At 46.5% G+C, this 25,695-nt stretch overlaps 2 protein-coding genes across 8 annotated transcripts in view; one reads left to right on the top strand and one right to left on the bottom strand.

Moving 5' to 3' along the window:
* The window catches only part of LOC120816145 (low-density lipoprotein receptor-related protein 8), a 55,815-nt gene extending 43,347 nt beyond the window's left edge, over positions 1–12,468 (top strand). For 2 of the 4 annotated variants that reach the window (XM_040171534.2, XM_078099235.1), the window contains 5 exons: positions 79–220; positions 878–1,030; positions 1,800–2,081; positions 8,852–8,920; positions 9,953–12,468. In XM_040171534.2, the coding sequence (XP_040027468.1) occupies positions 79–220; positions 878–1,030; positions 1,800–2,081; positions 8,852–8,920; positions 9,953–10,275 (969 nt within the window). In that variant the 3' untranslated portion in view covers positions 10,276–12,468. Of the gene's footprint in view, positions 1–78; positions 221–877; positions 1,031–1,799; positions 2,082–8,851; positions 8,921–9,934 lie in introns of all 4 variants that reach the window. The other 2 variants (XM_040171533.2, XM_040171535.2) reach the window with 1 other exon arrangement.
* Positions 12,469–14,128: 1,660 nt separating this feature from the next.
* LOC120815965 (KN motif and ankyrin repeat domain-containing protein 4) lies at positions 14,129–25,320 on the bottom strand. Of its 4 annotated transcripts, none has more exons than XM_078099236.1 (11): positions 25,098–25,297; positions 23,025–23,085; positions 20,784–20,860; positions 19,271–20,710; positions 18,206–18,284; positions 17,367–17,666; positions 17,136–17,220; positions 16,762–16,981; positions 16,530–16,672; positions 15,729–15,929; positions 14,129–14,764 (listed from the first exon to the last, which is right to left on the bottom strand). In XM_078099236.1, exons 3-11 carry the CDS (start codon positions 20,797–20,799, stop codon positions 14,672–14,674), a joined length of 2,577 nt encoding a protein of 858 aa, XP_077955362.1. In that variant the 5' UTR covers positions 20,800–20,860; positions 23,025–23,085; positions 25,098–25,297; the 3' UTR covers positions 14,129–14,671. The 4 variants fall into 4 exon arrangements, with proteins under 4 accessions (XP_077955362.1, XP_077955363.1, XP_040027039.2 ...); XM_078099237.1 differs by having other exon boundaries at positions 18,206–18,281; positions 25,098–25,220; XM_040171105.2 differs by lacking the exon at positions 23,025–23,085 and having other exon boundaries at positions 18,206–18,281; positions 25,098–25,320.
* Positions 25,321–25,695: the final 375 nt, after the last annotated feature.

Consider the following 25,695-nt stretch of genomic DNA (forward strand, 5'->3'; position numbering starts at 1 on the left):
CTCCGGTTCAAACCCAACAGACCAACTTGTCCCGTGTGGTGGTCACATAGAGACAATGATTCTCTCTCCGTGTTTCAGGATCGCATCTACTGGACAGACAGAGACAGATCGGCGGTCTTCATGGCCAACAGGTTGACCGGTCAGGACATCCACACGCTGGCTGAAAACCTCAACGACCCCCACGACATCGTGGTCTTCCACCAGCTCCGCCAGCCACAAGGTCTGTTGGCGCCGTGTGAGTGAGGGTCTTTGCGCGTCGCCTCCCTGAGAGTCTGTAAGCCGAGTCGCTTGTCTGACACCACGTTTCCTCAGTGGCTCCTTGTCGACCCAGGCGCATGAATAAATGATGGTGAGCCTTGTGGCTGCGGTGGAGTGATCAAAGCATCGGGAGCAGCAGAACGTTCACACACATCTGTCAGAGACCTGCCCCCGCCCGCTTTCTTCTCACCATGACAGTCCAGATTTGAGTGGATCACAGTTTGAATCATCAACGTTGTGGCTGCGTATTTCCTTTCTTGTGTGTCTTTCCAATTTGATATTCGCACGTTTACCTGTTTTTCAGTATCTTGACACAATACCATGAACAAGATGGTGGTGTACCTGCCAAAGCGTGCAGATGTTGGGTTATTATTTATAGCAGGTTTCTGTTTGATGCCAGATCGGGTTTTTTTAGATATTGTTTACGCATTGTAATGGCATTTCTTAAAGGGGATTTCAACAGGGTTCCCAGCGGGGGAACAACAAAGTGCATCAACTCCTTCTGTCTCTGTCTGACTCTCTGCTAACTTCCCGTGTTGAATAAGTGACAAACGTATTTACGTAACGCTAAGTGTGCGATTCTCCGCGTCTCTGTCCTCCTCTCTGTCGCTGTCTGCAGGTCCAGACAGCTGTAATCTGGGCAGTGTGGCCAATGGGGGGTGTGAGTACTTGTGTCTTAAGGCTCCACAGATCACAGAGCACTCGCCCAAATACACCTGCGCCTGCCCCGACGGGCAGGACCTGGGGCCCGACATGAGGGGCTGTGTGCCAGGTGAGCGCATTTAATTGTGTTAATTGAGAGCGTTAAGTAATCAATATCGGGCAGTTTGCTTCAGTATTACTGTGTACATATGTAATCAGATTCTGCCGGGATTAAGGGAGCTTTTTTTGTGGTGAAATGTGTTTAGACGCATAGAAAATGTGGGCAGTTGTCTACTAGATTTTTTTCTATTTTCTTTACTTCTTTACATTGGTCAGCCAATGTTCCCTAAGTAAAGAAAATAGAAAAAAAAAAAAAAAAAAAGATTACAGTTAAATCATTATTTGAAGAATAGATTAAATGAATAGTTACATACCAGCTATCTTGTTACTTATTGGAGGTGACTGTTAATAATGGGTTTAATACATTTTAAACTACACAAATAAAAAGGTTAGATACGGGTCAATAGAAAACATAGTTGCTAAGCAACCGATGCAGGCGGTGGATACTATAACGTTGTGCACAAATGCAATCTAACACTTAATCTTTGGAACAAATTCGACATGTATTGCATCAAATTGCATTCTGATACCTGGTGTTGGTGCCAACTCGTCATGACAGGGAAGGGAAAGTTGCTTTGAACAGACCCCAAGTCAGTTGTATTTGTCTGAAGACAACCACAACTGGATTAACAAAGTAATTGTTGAGTGATTTAGATGTTTTTTGGGGGGGGGGGGTTGTAAACTCATTTATGTTAAGATTATTTTTTGTAGATCTCAAAGAAATCATCCAGTTTCTCGAGCAAAAGCTTTCTATGATGCTCTTTCTTTGTCCGCTGCAGCACCAAGAAACAACGTGACGCAGACGTCCTCACCTCCTGCTGGATTTACACCTGGCACCAGAGCGACTCTGGCGGAAGACTTCCCGCCCCCCTCAGGCGGAGTATCGCAGGCGGACGCCACCCCTCACCTGACCACGGCTCCCTCCGGGGCCCCGGATCTCCTCACGCCCGACTCCACTCTGAAGGGTCGAGAGTCGAAGGTGCCGGGGGGGTCGCACTCCACTGCCACGGCGATGGTCACCTCCACCACACCCGCCAGGGACAGCAGCGTCTCTCAACACTGTGAGTTCGGCTGTGCATTCAAAAACAATCCACAGTCTGTGGACTGTGAATGAGTCTGATTTAGATACTCGGAAGCCGGTGTGTAAGCAGCTATTCCTTGATATCACATTCTTACATTCACTCCAGGAAATCCAGCACTGGGTGACATTTGATTTTAAGGGCGGCCCATTCAAGACTTAACGAGAGATGGTGGCAAATTTTTTGTAAAAAGGACCCTTTCAACCTCATCTGTTGCTAAGCACCACATTGCACAGTGCTGTTCACACTCATAATGTATCAACCTCACCCAACAACCTCAAAAATGTCTTCTTTCCCTCTATAAATTGCACTATGTGTGGCCTGCAAGGTATTTGTCGGTCTGCCGGGACTTGCATGTACTTAATAAGTGTGTTAGTAAGCGTGTGACACTGTATGTAAATGAGCGCGGTGACTTCGGCGCCTGATGGCGCCTGAATGGATAAAATGTTCGAGGGGGGGAATGTCAAGGTCACAGAACCTCATCATTATCCTCTACCTTTTATTTTCATGCCAACCTTTTTTTCCACTACCTGTCTCTCTTTATAGAACACCTGCAGCCACGCGCGCATGATTACCCCCCCCACGCCGGTCTGTTTCATCTCCCACCTCCCCTACCTGCTCTCCCCCTCCTGCCTCTCCTGCTGACATCTCACTCTGTTTTTCACTTTTATCCCATATGCTTCCTCTCTCTCTCTCTTGTTCTGCTGTCCCTTTTTAACTCCACTCTCTCGTCCCATCTCTCTCTCTCTCTCTCTCTCTCTCTCTCTCTCTCTCTCTCTCTCGGTGCATGCTGGGAGTGAGTGTGTGTGAGCGTGTGTGAGCGTCTTTGAGCGGTTTTCTCTATTTGTTTTTTTTTCCCTTAGTTATATATATTAATTTAATGTGGTTTAGTGGTTGTTTTTCACTTTAGTTGTGGGGTTAGTCGTGGGTTTTTTTTTCTTTGGGTTTCTTTTCTCCTGCCGGTGTCTCGCCGGTCGGCGTCTCTAGACGCCATGGTAAATGGGGACACGTTCTCCCAGCTCACGAGGAAGCACGGCATTAAGATCGCCGCGGGCTTCCCGTGCAGCGTGGAGGACATCGGGTTGGCTGTGGGGGAAGTGGTCGGGCACGGCAGCGTTAAGTCGGCCGCTCGGATGAACGGGGCCGTGGTCATTTTCCTGGACCAGGTGGAGAAGGTGAACCGAGTCGTCGAGGCGGGCCTCACGGTGAATGAAATGTTTGTGCAGGTGTTGCCACTGACGCAACCGGCCACGAAGGTGGTTCTATCGAACGTCCCTCCGTTCATCACCGACGAATTTCTCAGCAGAGAACTCTCCAGACACGGAAAGGTGGTCTCACCGATCAAAAAGATCTTGTCTGGATGCAGGTCTCAGTTACTGAAGCACGTAGTGTCTCACCGCAGACACCTCTATATGATACTTAACAACCGGAATGTGGAGCTCAACCTCCGCTTCCATGTTAAGATAGATGATTACGAGTACGTGATTTTTGCATCATCGTCGGCGATGAAATGTTTCGGTTGCGGCGAGGAGGGGCACACCGTGGGTGCCTGCCCGAGGCGCGGGGACCCGACTCCGCCTGGCGGGGCTGCGGCGGGGGATCCTCCGGCCGCGGTTCTTGCGGGGGGGTCTCCGGCCGCGGCTGCGGCGGGGGAGCCTCCGGCCGCGGTTTTGGCGGGGGGGTCTCCGGCCGCGGCTGCGGCGGGGGGGTCTCCGGCCGCGGCTGCGGCGGGGGGGTCTCCGGCCGCGGCTGCGGCGGGGGGGTCTCCGGCCGCGGCTGCGGCGGGGGAGCCGGCTCTTGCGGGGGGGTCTCCGGCCGCGGCTGCGGCGGGGGAGCCTCCGGCCGCGGCGCTTGCGGGGGAGTCTCCAGCCGCGGAGGTGGCTGCGGCGTCCGTGAGGCCGTTTCCGGTTCCGCGGGCCGCGGGCCGTTGCGCTGCTGTGCCTGACCCACACGGGGTGAGTATGGAAGATGTGCACAGTGTAAATGAGGGTGTTTTGGTGGGTGAGAGAGGAGCTTTGGGTGAGGTGGCACAGGGTGAGGATGGAGGGGAAGGAAAGGAAAAGGGTGAGGGGGGGGTTAGTGTGGAACAGGAGTCAGGTGCCATAGAGGCACAGTTGGGGGGAGGACTGAATGGGGGGGTGGAACAGGCAGAGGAGGTTAAGATGGTGGAGGAGGAAGCAGGAGAGCAAAAAGCTGCAACAAAAAGAAAAAAAAAGAGGCAAGATACAGGCAGCGAGGCAAAAGCCAGCAAGGTGGGGGAGGAAGAGGAGGCCATGGGGGGTCAGGGGCCATCTGACGGCAGTGAGAGTGAGGGCTGTGTGTCGGACAGCAGCGACATCCACAGCGCCTGTCTGACACACAGCCAGCGGGAAAAGCTCTACTCCGCAGAGCAAATCAAAATGTTTTTACAAAAAGTCAAAAATAGGAGAAATCTAAAAATCGAGGAGTTTTTCCCAGACCTGGTGTGTTTTTATAACTCAGCCAGACTCCGCATGAGCCAGCGAGAGGAGTCTGGCTTCACAGATCAAGAGGGTTTTAGACTAAAAAAAATTGTGCTAAAAGCAAAACGAGCAATCGATGATCACGAGAAAAGCCCCAATGTGTGTTTTAATTGATTTATTGGTTTTATTTTTATTTATTTTTATCATGGATACTTTAAAAGTGGGAAGCCTGAATGTGAACGGAGCCAGAGATGCCAAGAAGAGGGCATCTATTTATGAATTTAAAAAAATAAAACGTCTTGATGTTCTCTTCGTGCAAGAGACGCACAGCGACAGCACCAACGAGGCCGACTGGAGGAGGGAGTGGGAAGGGGAAGTCCTGCTGAGCCACAACACCAACCTCAGTGGAGGAGTGGGCTTCCTCTTCTCCAGGTCTTTTAAGCCAATCTCCCTGGAGGTCAAACACATCATCGAGGGGAGGTTGTTTTTAGTCAAGGCACGGTTCGACCTTTTTACTGTTGTTTTTATCAATGTGTATGCTCCAACAATCGGTACAGAGAGGAAGCTTTTTTTAACAAAAGTTAATGATCTTTTAGATGGCTGTGCCCCGGAGGATTTTTTATTCTTGGGGGGGGATTTTAACTGCACAGAAGATGCGGCCATAGACCGCAACCACGCAGAGCCACATCCAGCTTCCCAGCACGCTCTGAGGCAGCTGGTCCGGTCTCATGGCCTGGTGGATGTGTGGAGAAGGATGCATGCAGACTGCCGACAGTACACGTGGTCCCACCTCAGAGAAGGTAGAATCTCCTCAGCCAGGCTTGATCGGTTTTATGTTTTTAAGCACCATTTTAATATTTTCAAGATGTGTACCATTGTACCGGCTGTTTTTTCAGATCATTCCCTGCTAGTGTGTAATGTTTTTATTATGAACATTTTGCCAAAAAGCGCGTACTGGCATTTTAACTCCGGTTTAACATTTGATAGGAATTTTAGAGCGGCCCTTTCATATTTTTGGAGTGTTTTTAGGCTGAGGAAGAGTGATTTTAGTAGTCTTAGGCAGTGGTGGGACCGCGGTAAGATCGAGATTAGGCTTCTTTGTCAGCAGCACACTCTCAACGTGACCAGAGACATCACCAGATCTATGAAGGACCTGGAGACTGATATAGTGGAACTAGAGCGTTTAAACGAGTCCACAGGAGAGCGAGGACATTTTGAAATCCTCAAGATCAAAAAAATGGCTCTGGCCGACCTGTTAGACGTTAAAGCTCAGGGTGCACTGGTCAGGTCCCGATTCCAGACCATCACGGAGATGGACACTCCCTCTAGTTTTTTCTTCGGCCTGGAGAGGAAGAGTGGGCAGGGGAGGGTGATCCACGCGCTGTTGGCAGACACAGGGTTGCCGGTGGTGGAACCATGCCAGATTAGGAGGCGAGCGGTCAGCTTTTACTCCTCCCTCTACACCAGTGAGTACAGGGAGGAGGAAGCACTGACGGAGGAGTTCGTGAGCGGGCTACCTCAAGTCTCTGAGGAGACCAACAAAGCGCTCAACAGGCCCATAACGGTGCAGGAGCTGAAGGCCGCCTTGCAGGGCATGCAGGGACGGCGTGCTCCTGGCATCGACGGCCTCCCCGCAGAATTTTTTAAGGCATTCTGGGACATATTTGCACCTGATGTCCTGGAGGTTTTTAACGAGAGTCTGGCCTCTGGTTCCATGCCGATGTCCTGCCGCAGAGCGGTCATAACGCTACTGCCGAAGAAGGGGAACCTGCAGGACATCGGCAACTGGCGCCCTGTGTCTCTACTGTGCGTGGATTACAAGCTTCTGTCCAGGGTCTTTGCCTCCAGGCTGAGGGAAGCTATGGAGCAGGTCATCCATCGGGACCAGACCTACTGTGTGCCCGGCAGGTCCATGGTAGACAATGTCTACCTCATTCGTGATGTTTTGGAGGTCGCCAGCTCGTTAGGCATTAATACTGGTCTGATTTCCCTAGACCAGGAAAAGGCTTTTGACCGCGTTGAGCACAGCTTCCTCTGGAAGGTCATGGGGAGGTTTGGGTTCAGCGCTGGTTTCATAGCTAAGATCAAAGTGTTGTACAGCGAGGTTGAGAGTGTGCTGAAGATAAACGGCAGTCTGTGTGCTCCTTTTAGAGTGTATAGAGGGGTCCGGCAGGGTTGTGCTCTGTCCGGGATGCTCTATGCACTCTCCCTGGAACCCCTTCTCGGCAAAATACGCTCTAGCCTGGAGGGCCTGGTTTTACCTGGTTTTAGTAGAAGAATGATTTTATCGGCGTATGCCGACGATGTTGTTGTTTTTATTAAAGGCCAGAGGGATGCAGACCTTTTAAATAACATCGTGGAAAGTTTTAGTAAGGCATCGGCAGCGAGGGTGAACTGGAAAAAAAGTGAAGCCCTCGCTGTCGGTGAATGGCGTGGCGGCCTCCCGGTTCTTCCCCAAAGCCTAGTGTGGAGGAAAGATGGTTTTAAATATCTGGGGATTTATCTAGGACAAGAGAGCATCGTCCAGAAGAACTGGGAGGGCGTCACAGAGAAGATAGAGGGGAAACTTTCCAAATGGAAATGGCTGCTCCCTCAAATGTCTTTTAAAGGTAGAGTTTTGGTTTTAAACAACCTGATTGCATCCCAGCTGTGGCACCGTCTTACCTGCCTAGACCCTCCCTCAGGCTTCCTTGCCAACTTACAGAAGAAAATGGTGGATTTCTTTTGGGGGGGTCTACACTGGGTGCCACAAGGGGTGCTGTTTTTACCCAGAGAGGAGGGGGGACAGGGCCTTGTCCACCTGGCCAGCCGGACGACCACTTTTAGACTCCAGTTTTTACAGAAATATCTCACAGGTCCGGAGTTTTTAGTATGGAGGGACGTGGCCAGCTGCATTTTTAGACGTGCAAACAACCTGGGGCTGGATACTGCTCTGTTTTTAATTGATTCTAAATTTTTAAAGTTAAATGGGCTACCTCCGTTTTATCAGGGTGTTTTTAAGTCTTGGGCCCTTTTTAATCATAAAAGGTGCCCACAGTCTTTCTCTCTGTACTGGTTGTTGAGAGAACCTTTGATCTACAGAGCAAGGCTGGACATCAGCAGCAGTGGTACCCCAGGCCTGATGGGGGCGCTGCTGAAAGCACGAGTCCTGTGCCTGCAGCAGCTGGTGGACGCAGTGGGGCCGACGCTGAGCGACGCCCCGGCCCTGGGCTCTCTGCTGGGGCTGCACTCCGTCCGGATGGCGAGGAGGCTCCTGGAGCTGTGGAACCAGAGGCTGACTGAGGAGGAAAGGAGCCACCTCACAGACTACAGCCAGAAAGATGTGGAGCCGGACCCTGCAGACCCCTTCCCCGAGATCTACCTGAGCCCAGGACTAGGGGAACTCACCGGCCCCCTGCTCGCCACAACACGCCCCGAAGCGCTGACATTGCACGAAGCAGACAAGAAGACTCTGTATTTTAACTGTGTGAAGGGCATAAACCGGTCCGGACTGTGCGACAGGCTCCCCACTGTGTGGTCCAACAGACTGGGACAAAATGGACCGGGCCCACAGTGGAGGATTTTATACAAACCTCCCCTCAAGAAACGGACTGCCGACCTCCAGTGGAGAATTTTACACGGTGCTGTCGCCTCCAACGCTTTTATTTCTGTTATTAATCCCACTGTTCTGAGCAAATGCCCCTTCTGTGACCTCCGAGAGACTATTTATCATGTTTTTACAGAGTGCAAGAGACTTACGAGTTTCTTCTCTCTTTTAACATCGGTTTTTAGTCTTTTTAATGTGGTTTTTACTGAAAAGATTTTTATCATGGGAGCTGCCTACAAAAAAGCAGAAAAAGAAAAATGGCAGCTCCTCAACTATCTTTCAGGGGAAGCCAAAATGGCCATTTATCTAAGCAGGAAGGCCAGAGTGAAGGACGGAGAGGGGCAGGAGGCCAGAGCAGTGTGGCTGGTGAACATCAGGGCCAGGCTCTGGCTAGAGTTCCGCTTTTATAAACACATTGGGGACGTAGACACTTTTAAACAACGCTGGTGTTTTAAAAATGTTGTGTGCTCAGTGGAAAATAATGAATTGGTGTTTGCTCCCGTTTTTATGGCATGAAATATAATTTTGCTTTTGTTTGTTTTGTTTTGTTGTTGCTTTGTCTTGTTTTTTTTAACAAAGGAAGGAAATCTGTGACCTTTTTTTTAACACATTGACAAAGTTGTTGAAATATGTAAAATAAATTGTTTTTCTAAAAATCTCGCTCTCTCTCTCTCTCGCTCTCTCTCTCTCTCTCTCTCTCTCTCTCTCTCTCTCTCTCTCTCCAGCCGGCAGCGAGAATTTCCTCCTGGGCGAGAACCTGACAGTGGCTGTTTTGGGAGTGGTCATCCCCATCGGTAAGTCGCCGGAAGCCTCCTTGTCCGCGCGTGTCCGTCCACATTAAGGCGAGCAGAGCTGCACAGAGCTGCTGTCCGGTCGCAGCCTGCGGCCGCTCTGTTTGTGGTCGGTCGATAGGAGTCATTTTTTTGTGCGTCTGACACGGCTGCCACGCTACATTATTCACTTCACACTGTGTTGTTGTGTTGGGTTTGGCCCTTTTCTTTAAAAACTTCGGTGGTCGGTGCACGTCCATTGCAACAATATGGTCAATTATTGCAACGTAGAGACAATTATTCCAAATCTAAAATACGCCTGGAATTTATTCTGATGCAACTGTGTTTGGCTGCAAAGCTCACACAGCTCAGTTTCTTACTTTAAACGTATGAAGAAAAACGTCCCTTATAACCTACGGTTATAATAATGTTTTTCCCTGGAGATACTTTGTGTTGAGTAAAGCTGGTCTTTGACAACACACAACACCATTAAACTAATATATAGAGATAGAGAGGCTAAAGAAAATGATACATGATGTCGGTGGGAAATATTTCTTTTGTGCATCTACCGTATATCTATATCTCAATAGTAGAGTTCCGACAGCAAAGTGAAACATAATGAACCATTAAGCTACTTCAGGTTGCTCATTACAAACGTATTATGAGGAACAGACAGTATGGGAGGGAAAAAAAGACACAACAGCTTTAATGGTGTTTTATTGGTGAATTTAATAAAGCATTATTAAATCACACTGCTTATTCAAGGAGTCAAAGAGATTGTGATAGTTAAAATACTTAAAACTAATATACTCCAAAGCCAGGCGATGCCTTACACAGTGTTAGAAATGTTTTGGTTGCTGTACAACTTCAACCGAGCCGCCCACACAAAACAACCTCTCTGTCCCCCGCCGTCCTCTCTGTCCCCCGCATGCCCGGCCCGCTCCTCTCTGTGCCTCTCATGTCACGCCATGGACCGGTGACGCCTGGTTAACGCTGCCCCTCCCCGTGTCCCTGCCGCTGTGTGTTAAACGCATGCAGTTCCTGTCGTTGCCACAGTGGTGTTCAGCCTGGTGTGCGCCGGGGTCTACCTGGTGTGGCGCAACTGGCGGCGCAACTCCACCAAGAGCATGAACTTCGACAACCCCGTCTACCGCAAGACCACCGGCGAGGGCGAGGAGGACGAGATCCACATCGGGCGGACGGACGGCATGGGACACCACGGGCACCACCACCCGTACCCGCAGGGCGTCAACGTGGGAGTCGTAGGGGCCGGAGTCGGGACCTGCCCCCAGTTCATCGCCCTGCCACTGGGGGGCAGCATGCCCGACCCGGGGACTCACTGGTACACGGAGCAGCCCATGCTGTCCTCGGCAAAGTGACCCTCGAGAGCAGATCCGGGGGGGAAGATGGCCGCTCAGGCACACGGGCGCGCACACACAGCGAGGTCACGGGTGGCTTGGACCCCAGTTTGCAGAAGGAAGAACAACATATCATCAAGTGTTACATGCAGCCATTTTTTGTGCCAACTACCATTAGAAAAAAAAGATTTATTTAGACTAACACAATTCTCTAAAAAGTAATTTCGTACCTTTTTCCGTGCAGGAGTTCTACTTTCGTACGTCACTGCTGAGAATTAGAGAATTTGTAGTTATAACATTGACCGAAACTGAAATATAGAAAACTGGTTATTATTCTGTAGTTTGCATTGAAAACTGAGTGAGGTGTCTGCTGTGTGTCTTATATTTTGAGACGGGACTGGTGAGAAGTTCTGTGTCATCCTCGGTGTATAAATATGGGCTTTGTGTTATTCCTGGTTGGCCATGAAGCTGTGGGAACACTGTGCAAGGAAGAGCTCCGAAACTGGGACAGTAACTGCGTTGGTGGGACAATCTGTACAGATTCTTGTACGAATCGATCACAAAAGTCATAGATGTCATTACTGTCATTAATGGTCTTATGTAGTTTTCCCAGATGGGTTTTGTTTTCCGTGAGATTTTATTATTTTCATTTTGACTAATTTTAAAAGAAAGCTCCACACCTCCATGACATACTTTATAAGTCTTTAAGGGCGAGTTGTCTTGCGTTTCGAAGTGCACTAGACTCGAGGGTAGATGTCTTGATTGGAGTTTTTGCGCGTGGATTGGAAAGTAAGAAAATAGAGATAGTAGACGTGCTGTGAGGTTAGAGAGAGGTGGATTTTACGCAAGAGTTGCTTCTTATCACTTCTTTTTTAGATATTAAATGGTTTGAGAAAAGCAATAGACTGCAGTTCAAAAAAAAAAAGAATTTGAGTGTTCTAAAATGTTATTTGATCACCCGCCTCTGACTGTGACAAATGGGCACATAAGTACGCGTAAAGCAGTGAGAGAAAAGTCATGCTGTATTCTCCAGAGGGCGGATGCAATGCGCACTTGCGCTCCAAAAACACAAACAGCATGAATAATTGCTCACCAGCTGAGGATGCAGCCGTTCGTTGTTGAACGAGACGCACACACATTCGCAAAAGAAACCAGGAGCCCGAGACCCGCTCCCCCCTCCTCCTCGTGCGATGGCCGATATATTGGTGCCGACAGTTTTGCATAGAGCCGTATGGGAGGGGGGATAGGGGGGGGTGGGGTGCCCATGCAGCCCAGGGCTGCATGATGAAAAAGACCCTTCAAGTGATGTGACCACAGAAAACTAAAACCTGACTCTGATGAAATGAGATTGAGACCAAATTATTGGTGAACGTGCTTCATGCTGGTTTAGACACTGTTACATCCATAAACCTAAAAAGTCTGTGTGTGTGTGTGTGTGTGTGTGTGTGTGTGTGTTTGTATGTGTGCGTGTGTGTGCTCACTATTATGCATGTATGTGCTAATTTCATCCCACAGCCATATTTGAACCGTTTTGTATGCTCTTTGTTGCACAACCCTCTTAGAATGCCTTCTGCATTGTGTGTTGCATGGAGCGTGAATACAAAGGTATTTTGTGTGTGCGTGTGTGTGTGTGTGTGTGTGCGTGTGTGTGTGTGTGTGACAGTGTGGGACACTGGAGAAGCTCTGAGGGTGCTTTTTAAATCATTGATTTGTAAATATGTTTTCATAAGGTTTTTGATAATGTATTATACAATTATTTAAAAGAAAGGATGTACATAAGATTTTAGAATAAAGTGTTGACATGTATATTAATTTATTTGTATCAAAGCAGAACACTGCATTCCCTGATTGTAAGAAATCTGAATTATCCACCAAAGTGGTTTGTGTCGTTTCTTGCTGTGCACCATTCACGGTTATTTTTTCAGTGACCCTTTTTCCTTTGTTAGCACACGTAAAACATGGTGTCCCCCTCCCCGAAAACTCCCCACATCTTTGCTACCTTGATGTTAATGAGAAGAGTGATTTTGGTTGACCTGTGCCTTTTTGTTTACTTTTTCATTCTCCTGTAGTATTTTCAAGGACAGGGATCAGCCATCCACTGTACATGCAAAGATAAACCGTATGAAAACCATACTGGTTCCACTTTTTGATTTTCTGTAATGAATTACTTTGGAATATCTATATATTGATATATAAAATCTGACTGAAAATGTCTTTAATTTGTGCCGTTTCATTTTCTTTCACAAATACATCATGTGACCGCTGTGGTCGGAGGCATTGGGTTTTCTCGATGATATCTCAGGAACACTTTCTTCCACTTTGGCACAAACGTCCGCCTCCACTCAAGAATGAGATGATTAGGATTTTGTCAATGTGATGACATTGTGAACAAACATGGATGTAAACAGATTCTAATATTTCAAAATGCAGAAGGGGTTCCCCTCAGCTGTATGAATGTTTTACTGTTTTAATCAGCGAGAGCTGAACAAATTGTAAGCACTCTGCACAACACCGAATGGCAGACAAGAATCCCCTTCAGGATTGTGTCAGGAGCAAAAACAAAGCTAAGCTAACTTGCTAATGCTAACGTTTATACGTATCTGGCTTTATAAACAGGTCATTCTTCAATTATTGAACCACACTTGTTACATGTCAAATGTTGTTACAACCTGAATACAATAGGGCCAGTATCAGTATGATTATGTTTTCTTTTTCAACAGTAGCATCTGAATAAGTTTGATGACCGACCGTGAGGCTGCAGCCTTGGGTTTATTGTATTACACAAACGTCTGTTTTTATCGCTGGTGATTTAGTCATAAGTTTAGCTTTTCATGTTAAAGCACATACGAAGCGACTCCCACTGTTTGCTTAGAGTCCATTCTGCCCGAGCCGCTTTTCAAATGCATCCACTTACAAAGTGATTCATCAGCAGGCAGATACACCGTCCCGGACAAATCCAGTCCATTATCGTTATTGACCCGAGGCAGAGTAAAGGCCGACAAGCCCCTGGTTGGTGCACCACTCCCATTAGGAAACGCTGTAATCAGTGGTTCCTGCAGCATTAAGCACAAAGGCAAAGATGAATACTATTTTGGAATACTGTTGTCTGTTTTGGTACGACGGCCTGTGTGTCATGGGGGACGGAGCATTTACATTTATACATATGAAGACGGATAATCTGTTCAGACCAATACTGAATTACATGCAATCAGCTGATTGGATCTCTCACTCTCTTTCTGAGGATGTGTATTTGCTTTCTGGGGCTATATATATATATATATATATATATATATATATATATATATGTAGTCATGACAGCACAGGACAGTCAGTCAGCCAAGCTTGAAAAGAAATCCTCGGGAGATACGGTGGCTTTTCAGATAGAAATCCAGCTTCCGCCCTTGTCTCCACTTTAAATCCTTCTTGTTTTATCTCACAAACATAATTTAAAGTCCATGCAGCAAAACTAAAACTCTCACTGCTTCCCTCGGGGGTTAGAAGATCAAAGGTCAGTCAAACACATTCACTTCCATACTTTAATGGGCCATACCAGCTTATGTCCTCCGTCTCAGTTGAATTTTGTAAAATTCTGTAGATTTGATGTTCATAATCTCCCGCACACTTGAAAGAGATTAGATCTAATCCCTGGGATATGTTCATTTTAGCAATCCACGTTTATGTATGTCCTTTCTTTCTGACTGTAAGGTGGCTGGCTGAAGAGAAACATAAAGGGGTTCCGCCCCCTGCTGGTGAGATTCGTCCTTACAGCAACACGTATCAGCAGCTCAATCTGCTTTATTGGCCAAACAAGGATACAAACCAAGTAATTTCACTCAGTTTTGCTCTCGGTGTAACTGCTCAATCGTGCATGGAATCCCTTTTGATCATTTTATTCAAAACAGTCATTTTACACATCAATTATTAGTAAGATCAACAGGTTGGTTTATTTGCGCGTTCTGTCAAGTGCTTAACAAGCAGCATAGGTATTTTTCCTTTTATATTTTACACTCATTTTATTCTAAAAGAGTGCTGCAATAATGGAAAAAAAGCTATATTACATTTTCTAAAAACATAAAACACAAACCTTTCGATAATTGTCAACATATAACCAATACAATACACATATACTAAATATATGTATATTGTCCATATGAATGTGCAATGATCAGACATGACTGATGTGTTCATCAGCAGAGAACAGGAAACATCACACTAACTGTACAGAGCATCAGCAATCATGACACATATACCAATGTCATCCCATCTAGAGCACAAGTTAATGCTTGTGCAGATTGTCATAATTCAGAAACAATATGCGAGCAGCAGTTCAACCCGAGCAGACGGCGTCAGAGTTCAAAGTGCATCAGCAGAAAGGAGCAAATGTGAGAGAATCACGTCTGCAGATAGTTTTCAAGTTTTACAAAGCTCGAGCTTTGGCATGGGCCTGCAGGAGGGCGGCAGTATCAGTGTGGGAACCTTGCATGGCGATAGAGAGTGCAGTTTGACCACGCTGGGGGAGAAAAAGACAGAAAAACATGAATATTCATTTATGAACCCATGTCAAATTAGACACAGCGTACATACGCTTGTTAAAAATGACATGTTTTATGTGCAAAGGCTTACGGGCTCAAAGTGTTTACATGGTAAAAATACCTCCTAAAAACCTCAGCATTGTTCGGCTGTTGTAGCATGATGATGTCACTGTTAGTATGAAGCACTGTTGTTCATAGACACAGCACGACAGTAGACTAGTAGTATGGTTTATGTGATTAGTTGCAATAAGGTGCAGGCTTTAGGCTCCCAGAAAACGGATTAAATAACAAAACATTGTGCAAGGCGGTGCACAATGTGCAATTTTCTGTCCTTAAAATGAATGTGTGTTGATGTGCAAATTTATCAGACTTTAATAACGTTTTATTATTCTGGGTTCGCGTCAAGGTGAAACATTTTATATTGAGACTGCACACTCTCTGCACACTGTTTGCAAAGCAGGAGATACATTTGCATCCTCCCCTCAGCTCTCGTCGCTGCCTCCACTCACTCCAGACAGATAAGGTACTGTTAGCGGATTAGCTCACTGTAGCCCTGATTAATCCTGGGAAAGCTCTATTCTGATGCAGACTTGTCAGTCCACCCACATCCACACAGTCAAAACATTCGAGCGTTCCTACGTCTAAGCTCCTTTCTGTATTCATTTATATCAATAGAAAAGTGGATTTGCTGTTTTGTTAACAAATGTAACGGGGTTTCACAAGGAAAAGGGAATTGTCGTCACAAGAACTTACATTTGATTTAATGGGGATGCTGCCTGCACGCTTTTTTTTCACAGGATTTTGTGTCCAGTGAACTTTTGTCCTATGACCATAAACAAGTAGTACCACGGATGAGACAACCCACATCTCGCACTTTAGGCAGGCAAAGGGTTTGAGGATTCTTTTGAAGGAAAATAGGTTGTTGGTCTTTGGCAGCATCACCTTGTCAGTCAGCGTGAGGTCACAGCGGCTCCTCTCCAGCAGCAGCCTGGCGATGTGTGTGTGCCCCCTCTCAGAAGCGAACATCAGGGCCGTTGTTCCCTGTTTGTCCTGCAGGTTGGTGTCTGCTCCGAAGCTCAGTAACAGGCGAACCATCACGACTCGCCCGTGTCTCACCGCCAGGTGCAGAGCGGTTTGGCCCGTCTGTGGAGAGGGAGAAAGTCACAAGACATTATCTTTATCTTTAAAAGATCTGCAGCAGCGGAGGCCTCTAAGGTTGACTCAATGGTCTCCATCTCTTCTTCAATACGGTGTGATATGTGTGATTTAGCAAATGATGGTATCATTCATACTGATGGACGGGTCACTGCCAAGGCGTTTGTCTGCGCTGGTCTGTTCTTGTGTTATTTTTTAAAACTTTAACAATTACTTTTTAAGTTATTGAAAGTTAATTGTAAAATCTTCAGCTGCCTAAAAATACCGTCTTCAGTATTTGGTCACTCTATGTTTACAAAGCCAAGATGTTGACCAACAGAACAACTTTATGAAAAAATTTTCTCAAGACCAATTTCATGATGAACTTGATGGGATTAAATTGGGCTTTAAATATTTTCTCAGATTTACAAAAGCTCCCTGAATATTAGCCTTAACCGTATTTTTGTGTGTCAAATCAGTGGGATGATCCTTTGATGCACTGCACTATAGTTTTGGGGGGGACACACTGGTCGACTAAAATCCACTCTTCACCTATAATAAAATGAGCCATGTCATATTGAAGCGGTGTTTGCATTGGATGGTTTGTACCTGGCTGGAGCGTATGTTAATGTTGCTCTGCTCCATTAGCCTGCGGACCACCTCCATCCCACCCGGACCGTCAGGCGCCGTTAGCGAGGCCAGCATCACTGCTGTGAAGCCCGCATTGTTCTGAAGGCCCACATTACTCACACCTGTAAAACAAAGAATAAAGTAACTTCCCCCATATGGACGAACCCACCCGTATATTTGTACACTAGCTCTGGAAACACACTGCAATGACCTGTGTCCAGTATCAGACTGACGATGCTGTGGTTGCAGTGGGACACGCTGTAATGCAGCGCCGTGTTGCCGTTGTCATCAGCCAGGTTGATCAAGAAGGCCAAGAGGGAAGGCGTGGTCTTCTTCACGTCGCTCAGGTACGCGGACACCCTGCCGGCCTCTGAGGTCTCCTCGGCCGCCGCGCTGAACCAGTGCTGAAACAACACAACCAGGGCCTTCCTCTGGAGACACAGAGGGGAATATGGGATCAATGTATATATATATATATATATATATATATATATATATATATATATATATATATATATATATATATATATATATATATACATTACGTTAATTTGAGATGTTTGTGGGAGAATCAGTGCTGCTTACCATGTCTTCATCGGGGTTATCTATGTGATCCATGTGATCTTTGAGCAAATGACAGGCAGCCAGAAAATCCAAATTCACTGTCTCTCTGGAGGAATCAACATGTGAATGTGGGCATGAGGAAAGAGGAAAGAGAAAGACATTAGCATTATGTAGTTATTACCTGAAAAATAAACATCAGCATCACATTCTCCAGAACAATAAGTGATCGGGCGCTCGTTCCGGTCCTCTCACCGGCCCCCGGTGGTGATTCCCGAGCCAGACCTCCTCTCCATCTGTTCCCCTGGGGGCTGTGGTTTGGTCTTGGCCGTTTTCTCAGCTTCCGGGGACACTGCGCTTCCATCTGTCCGCCCTGGTTCTGCTCCGCCCGATATCATCTGTCCTCCTGGGTTTGTCCGCGTCATTCCCTCCATCCGCCTCTCCCCCGGGACTCCATCCACCTGGACAGCGGCCATCTCCCTCGGGTTGATGCTGCTCTCCTTCTGGCCGCCCTCACTCACTGAGTCCTGCCCAACCACATTTCCACTTTCACGTCTTTGAAAAGAGAAGGAAGACGAGCTGAGCATACGTTTAAAAACTCTCTGCCTCCCAAATGGTGGTAAATGTTGGCGACTGAATCTAAACTGATTCTAAACTGAACTGATCAAGATTCAAGATAAGACATTCATTGTGATGTATACAGTTTAACAGGTTACTCTGTAGAATGGAATGCTTATTTTGATTCGCTCTCCTTCCACATAGCTACAGATCTTTTTTAAAAATAAAAATAAAAAGTAAAAAATAAATATATACACACACTAAAAACACAACATTTAGAGCATCAGCAAATGACATCAAACTCGATCAATCATCCCCCCCTGGAATGTTTGAGGGCTCATTTAGGAGCAAAACAAAGATTTTCAAAATGTACCGTTTCTCCTCAAACTCCGAACTGAAGAGCATTTGGCTTATCTTGGTCAGAACTATATATTTTAATAAAAACCTTAAGTTTGTATGTTTTTTTAACCAGAACTAGGCGTAAGTAACAATCATAACACCAAAGGTTGCTGAAGCCGGAGGGAGTTCGTACTAACCCTTCATCAACACCAACAGAATGTGGGCTTTTTGTCTTCAGGGCGCATCCGTCTGTCCTGGCGATGCATTTAGAGGCTACTTGAAGAACAAACACAGGAGATCTGATTCAATGTCACAGCTGAACAACACTTACAAATACATATCTATAACGGTTCGTGGCTTATAAGCAGCCATTTCCAACCAAAAAAGCATATCAGAACAAATGTTTAGTCCAAATTGCATTGATTGGCATGATTGATGGGTAAACTGTGGGCCTGAATCTGCCAATGCAACATGGGGATGAACCCTCTTTAATGAAAACATTCGTTTTGACACAGCTTCAGTAGTAGGAGTGGGAGTTTCCTCACGTAAACCTGCTCTTGTTCCGCTGTTACGGTGCTAATGTTTTTATTGACAAACACTGCGCTTCACAGAGCTCCACCGGCTCATCAACTCTTGGGTTTGAAATGTTGAAATAATAGAATCTGTAGTGAATATTTCTATACGGTTTGCAGTTTAGATTCCCTCTACCAACAAAAGATTTGAAGCGTGTGAATGCACCTCTGTGAGGTTGACGATTGATATGTCTGCTGTCCATGCTGTGATTTATGACACTCAAAAGGGCAAAACTCTGAATCTGAAACTAGCATAGTTCAAACTAATGGCCGCCTGGTGACAGGAATCACAGCAGCAGCGGCGCCAAAGAGGGGGACAGAGTGGGGGAATGCAATGGCCCCTTTCCTAACCACCTGCTTCAAGCGCCTTTGGCATCACACTCGCCTTTAAACTCTGCGTTCATTGGATTTGAAATACATGCCTGTAAAGTTTACAAAAATTAAATATATACAAAGTCAAAATTGAATAATAACCTGGCAAAGTATTCACAACCACCTCTGCGGAAGTTCCTGCTACAGTAGGTTGCTGGTAATCAGTCTTAATGAGAACTTACAAGAGATGTAGATCGAGGAAATTCAACCATTTATCAACCAGATTCTAAAATTGTTTCATGATGCAGATGTGTGAAGAAGGGTGAGAACATCTTGATCATTGCAGTGACATAAAGTGCAATCTGTGGACTACGGTACCTCCGTGTTGCCTCCTCTCTCCATCCCCGGCTCCTTGTCGGCTGTAGTAGGAGGTGAGGATTTCGACGAGTCCCATCATCTCCTGCTGCAGGGAGTTGACTTTGGGGTCAGGGTGCTGCAGAGATTTGCCCTTTCCCGACTCATGGCCTACACACAGGCACTCCCACTGCTGACACAAGAGCCTCTTGACCTTCTCTATGTGGTAGGCGACCACTGCAGTTTCATCCCAAGCCTCTCCGGCATCCGTTGTCGCCGGTTTGTCTCGTTGTCTGCCTCTTTGTCCATTTGTGATAACAATTCTTGCATCCGGACGTCTCGACACTTTATCATAAGGTTCAATAGAATCATCTCCATTCCGGTCCGACGCCCCCCTCTCTGCACGGACCACCACTGCAGCATTCCTCATAATGTGCTCCATCTTCTCATCTTTCTTTCTGCTCTCCTCCATTTGATCCCTAAGCAGACCTAAAGCCATCTGCAGCTCCAGGCTAGTCTCGTGGAGCTTTTGCTCCAGTGCGGCGACTTTGGCCTGCAGGGACGTCACCGTCAGCAGCTCATCCAGATCTGTGCTCGTCCTCCACTCATGCTTAGGACTGCAGTCCTCTACATTACCGCTGTGATTTCTGGGACTGATGGCGCCGCTTTCATGCCGAAGCCTTTTGATGTCCACTCTGCCGTAGTGGGACGAGGCACGAGGGTCTCTGGTACCATTCACTGAAGAGGGTGGTGCGTGTGGATCCAGGTCCCGGCGGAGCCTTTCCCTTTCCTCCTGGAGGACGCAGATGTGCGCCCTGAGCTCTGGAACCACCCTCACCTCCATCTCCAGCTCCCCCACGCGTTCCAGGGCGTCCGCCAGGCGCCTGTACAGGCCCGCGCACTCCTGGGGTCGAGGGGTATCCGGGTAGTTGAAGACGTCTTCACAGGAGGCGTCTCGCTCTCCGAGGGGATCCCTTGAACTCCCGAGGCTGCTGGACTCTGAGCCCTGTCTCAGTAAAACCGTGATAGGCATACTGGAGGCGCGCGGGAGGTGAGGCCTGACGTGCTCACCGAACGGTTGCTCATCAAACTCCTTCATTCTGGCCTCCATCTCTGCCAGGGATTTGAGCCCTGTAGGCGAGTGTGGCGGCCGGTGATCGCTTGACCAGGAGGCGTAGCCATGGTGATCCGACAGTCGGAACCTGGGGCCGAGAGCCCCAGTAGACCCCCAAGGGCTCGGGCGGTAGCCACACCCGGAAGGGTTGAGCTGCCTGGGAAGAGTGCTCGCTCTGGGGCATCTGCTTCGGCGCTTGATGGGCACTCTTTTGATCGTGTTTCCTTTCTCTATGTCATCTACGTATTTTAGGAAGTCCAGGTCAAGTTGAAAGCCGTAAGGTGTTTCCACTGAGTATGGGGGCTTCCCTTTGATTCCGTTCCCCGTTGTTTTATGAGGCCTGATATTTCCTGTAATCATTTGATAGAATGTAATTGGTAACACAAATTTTGAACAGTTCTGTCATATTTTATTTTATTTTACCGTTTTGTTCTTCCATCCCTTTTTCTCTCTTCACTTGTCCAAACGATTTTCAGGTTTTCTTGTTGGATCTTTGGTATCTAACAAAAGAAACACAATCAAATGAAATACGGGTGTGAATTGAGCCAGCAACCAATGGAAAGGACATCTAATGGAAAGCTGATGAATTGGTTTAACTGTTTAGTGACCAGATTAAGATCACTATGAACATTTTTTCTATTCCGTCTCCCACATGCAGCGCAGAGCACAGAGCACAGAGCACATTCAATTACGCTGGAGTGTATTCCCTTCCTTCCTCAGTCATTATTCTCGTCTTTTTTTCTCACTGCTTCATTTTCCTGGATCACCCTGCTATTATTCACGAGTGGCACGCCTGATGTTCATTTAATTACAGCCCTGCCATCCATCCAGGATGAGCGCTGAAAATAGCTTGGGATGGTTTAGCGCAGCCGCTATGGCCAGTGCAGAAAAATACACTCCCACAGACATTAAATACAGGCAACCATTGTTGTGACTCACTACTTTCCTCCCTTGTTGCCTTCTCTGTGCCTCCTACTACGTCTGTAGTCCTACGTCCCCGGGTCTTCGGTCAGACCCGGGGTTTACTTTTACTGAGCTGTCTCTCACTTGAACGGTTTTCTCTTCTTTTATTTCTTTTTTTTTGTTTACAGCATGGCTATATATTGATATTATGCCGACTCTCCCTTCTTCTCTCTATGACAACAGACCACAGATACACAAATGCACAAATAGTCATTTCCTCCCCGACCTCCTTCTCTCAGTTGCGCCCTTCCAGCCTTACCTCCTCCCATCTCCTTCTTCTCACCCCACTCCTGACCACTAGCGCCTGTTCTCTTGAGGCTCTGCAGCCACCCGACCACGGCCACAAACCATGTCAGCTATGCAGTAAACAGACAAACACTGCCAAATGGCCCTGCTGGGAATTTTGACCTCTGTCTTTCAAAAAGTCTATCAAGATAAACTTTAGATAGTAGTGAATCTTCAGTACAGTTACAAATGTGCACACATTTACCAGGTAAAAATGCATGTGCATGTGAAAATGTAGAAATACATGCAATCCTTGCAGGCCATCCTGCTCTATTTTTTTTATATCTTTTAAGATGATACCTTTATGATACAATTTTTCTAACTCGATCACTGTGAGTTTGAGCTACAGAGTGTTAAAATGCCTGTTGTTCTTCTTGTATTTACATCTTTTCTGGGCTGAAGCGGAAAGTGACATCATCGGAGGCATGGAAGAAATACAGACCGCAACCTCAGCTTTCACAGCTGCGGGGCTCCACTTTACTTGTATTTCAAAGTTTCCAAAAGCAAAATGGCGTCCCAAAAAATGGTTACCGTGATCACCGCAGTGATTTGGGGCTGATTGTGGTCATTGAACTTTCCCAGTTTAATTGCCTGTGAAATGAGTTAATGAGCGAATTCAGCCTGTCTAACTTTGGTGTCAAAAAAAATAATTTAATTTTAAGCTCCGCAGCAGAAGAGATCAGCTTTCCCAGCCAAAATATTTCTCACTCTGGAATTTATTTCTCCCGTGGACAACATTTACCATCCGCACTGACGTCAAACTATGACAAATGACATGAAATAAAAATTGTAAACTCTTTAAAACCAAAAAAAAGTAGAAGAAAGTAAGCAAGTAAAAGTAATGAGTAAGTTAATAGTAATGATACTATTTCAAATAGTTGCTTTACTTAGTACAATAGTTGGTTCACCCTTACTTACTTACAAGGTACGAGAGGCTGTACTTTATCGATGGTTTGCCGACCCCCCCGCTGCGCGTCGGGCCTAACAACGCCCCCGAACCGTTACATTATTGGACGATAAAGTACAGCCTGTATAACTGAAATGTCAACTAACGGTCGCGCAAAAACTAACCTAATGCTGGATTTCATCTACCCGCGTCATAAAGAAACCTAATACACGTGTTTAACATTGATTCTGACACACTTTGTAGTTGTGCCAGGGGACTTTTTATGACGTTGAGTGGGATCTTTCAGCGCTTGATTTGACGAGTCTAAATTCAGCCTATACGCGTGGGTGTGCATGCCGGGAGACAAAAACCCAGACGTGTGTCTTTATTCATTATATTATCGCAGAGTAATATAGGATCACTCAATACCTCTGGGTAGAAAACAAACTGGAAGCACAGCGAAATCAACCCCCGTTGTTTTGAGCTAGCGAGGCGTTGAGCAATGTTGACTACGAGTAGCTGCAGAGCACCTGTTGCTGCTGACATCTCAATCAGTCACTGCCGGCTCGCTCGTCACGGGGAGGACGCAGGCTGCAGGTCCAGAGAACAAAACACTTACAGGAAAGCCTTTTACATTCGTACTTTGCCGTATAAGATGAAGCGTCTACCTCGTAAAAAGTGTTGTTTTTCTTGCTGAGAGTTAAACGAGATGGTTGATACTATTCTCTTTAGCTTTGTGCTAAACTATGCTGGGAGATTATTACTGCTGGCCACGGTCTGGCTCCAGAACCCGTGGAAAGTCACGGCCATTTCACTTGGTTTTGGAAAACAGATGTAGCCCAAAAGCTTTTTTTGACCAGGTTTCCACAAAGAAAACAATACAGGAGAGTTAGGGATGAATCCCGAGAGTCATTGCTCAATTCTCCACATTTCCGTGGCATGGATATTAATTGTGCATGCTAGTGGGCCCACCTCACAGGAAACCCAGAAATAAAACGTGAAAGGGTTTTGCCTTTACCCAAACAAACTTCCTTAAATGCTGCTTGTAGTCAAGCATTAGAGTGAGTGAGTTATCATTAGCTTTTAGGGTAGAATATCTTGTTTTTTAAAGCGTCCCTTTTGTTTTATTGGGGTTCTTTTATCCTCTGGATAAATGTATCACTTAACGCACAGACATTTTGAAAGTCCTGCATCAGCATGAATCCTGTATTCATAATATCTCCAAGCACAACATTCTTTACCAAAGCCCCAAGTCAAATATGAACTTCTGACTCTGCAAGTGTCAAGCAGGTTAGTCTCCATTTAAATCAGAAGAAGAAAACTCCTGGTTCAGTCATTGATTGAATGCGAGTTTTTCCCCTATTTTTTTGCAGGCTGAAATATGTCAACAGCTGTTTAAGGGATTGTGAGTAAACATTCAAAGACTTTGGTGACCACTGACACCCTGACTTTTCATTTAGTTACACGGTGATGAAGACATTTGCACATTTTTATATGCATGTTTACGTCCCCCTGAAGATAGGTTGTTAAACTGTGATGATCCCTTTACATATCATCATTAAATCAATGATTAGCAAACATGCTAGAATTAGACTGTGAACATTAACTTGCATTGCCATTGTAATCCTGATACTAACGTCTTGCTCAAATCACCAAAGGGCCTTCAAGTGCATCCTCACAGAGCTGCTTGACTTTTTTACGACTAATGGAATAACGTTTATTCAAAGTTGTCAGTTCAGATAATGTATAACCTCGTCACTGTACTTTGTCACTGATGATTCTCATCTCAAATGTGAGAAAGTACTTATATAATGAATTTGAGACCCTACAGGGATGTTTCAGAGATATCCACATGTTATTTGCCCACCTTCTGTTCCCAAAAAAACATTTTTCACTTCCACTCTTGGCTGTACAGACTGTGGTTTTCTTCAGCACATATAACCTTGTCTTTTGTTTGGAGTTAATTTAGGAACACAAGCCAACGGTTTGAACTCCAGCTCCATTTTCCCTCCTGCTCTAATTCTACTTTCCCCTGTCAAACTCACATTTTTCATCCACTGTCTCCATAAACACCATGAAATCCAGGAAATCACCTTTTTTGCATTTTGTCTATTTCGGTCTTTTTGGACCGCTGGAGTCTTGGTCGTTGTCCAACAGTAACAGGGTCAGGGTTGCATTGTGGCGTCTCCAACCCGTTTTGTGGTATTCGGAGCCGAAGCCCGTGGGACGAAACAGCTGCCACAGGCTTCACGCAAAGAGAAAACTATGGTATGTTTGCATGGAAAGGTTAAAATAGAAAGTGTGCTGCCCTGTGTGTGTGTGTGTTCACGTGGAGCTGTGTTTGTCTATGTTCAAGATTAAATTTAAATCGAATTCAACATCTTTAAAAGGCAAAGTGGCTCTCGTGAAAGTCTGATTAGTATTCAACACAGTCTCAGTGTCTGTCCACACAATTCCTTAAATCACTTTATCCTTTTCCCGACCCTGAATATAGATCTGCTTGTCCTGGATCTTAAGACTTTCAAGGTCAATATCCAGGACCTCGGCTTGGACAACCCAGCCAAACATTCCACCGTCTGAGAGATATAAGGACAACGGCTTACCTTGTGACATGTGCTCAGCAGCTTTCTGCTGGTGATGTGTGTCAGACGGTCCTCTGCAGTCTGCCCCCCCCCGGCTCAGTCCAGCCCGTGTGTCTGTCTCCTGAGGTGGGAGGGAGGCGCTGTCGGGGAGAGTGGCATGCTGCGACCGTTTGGGGAGCGCCAACGTGAAGCCCCTGCCATAACAGAAGCTGGGTCTGCTCGTGTGTGTGAAGGAGAGCGCTGGGCAGGGTGGGGCTTGTGGGCCGGGCCTCCGGACACACAGAACCGCACCCGTTCCTCCAGAGAGCCGCCAATGGGAGTTCAGAGTTAGCAGCTGACCGGCGAAACGGCAGCAGCTCCCTTTGGGGGCCCCTGGTGACAACATGTCAAAAAATATGGAGCATCTGGCATTGAGTAAGAGAGAGTGCCAGAGTCACCTTACTGTACCGTCCACAATCCTCTCAGATAAGACCCGTGACCACGCAGCGCCTCACAGACCACCCTGGTTCAGAATGTGAAACCCTACCCAGGGTTATGTGGTCTCTGTCCTCTACGTTCCAGTAAACAGGGGGGAGACCAGAAGGCTCGATGCCGTCCACGGGGGTCAATTCCTTCAGCG

This window comes from Gasterosteus aculeatus, chromosome 3 (assembly GCF_964276395.1).
Source record: "Gasterosteus aculeatus chromosome 3, fGasAcu3.hap1.1, whole genome shotgun sequence".
Taxonomy (NCBI): domain Eukaryota; kingdom Metazoa; phylum Chordata; class Actinopteri; order Perciformes; family Gasterosteidae; genus Gasterosteus; species Gasterosteus aculeatus.

Bases quoted from the DNA above. Each gene is read 5' to 3' on its own strand.
- LOC120815965 (XM_040171103.2), bottom strand. The intron at 17,667-18,205 runs GTTAGTACGAAC...CTCTTTTCAAAG, and splicing joins TCTGTTGGTGTTGATGAAGG to ACGTGAAAGTGGAAATGTGG. The intron at 16,673-16,761 runs GTCATTGCAGTG...TTTGTTTTACAG, and splicing joins CAGTCTGATACTGGACACAG to GTGTGAGTAATGTGGGCCTT.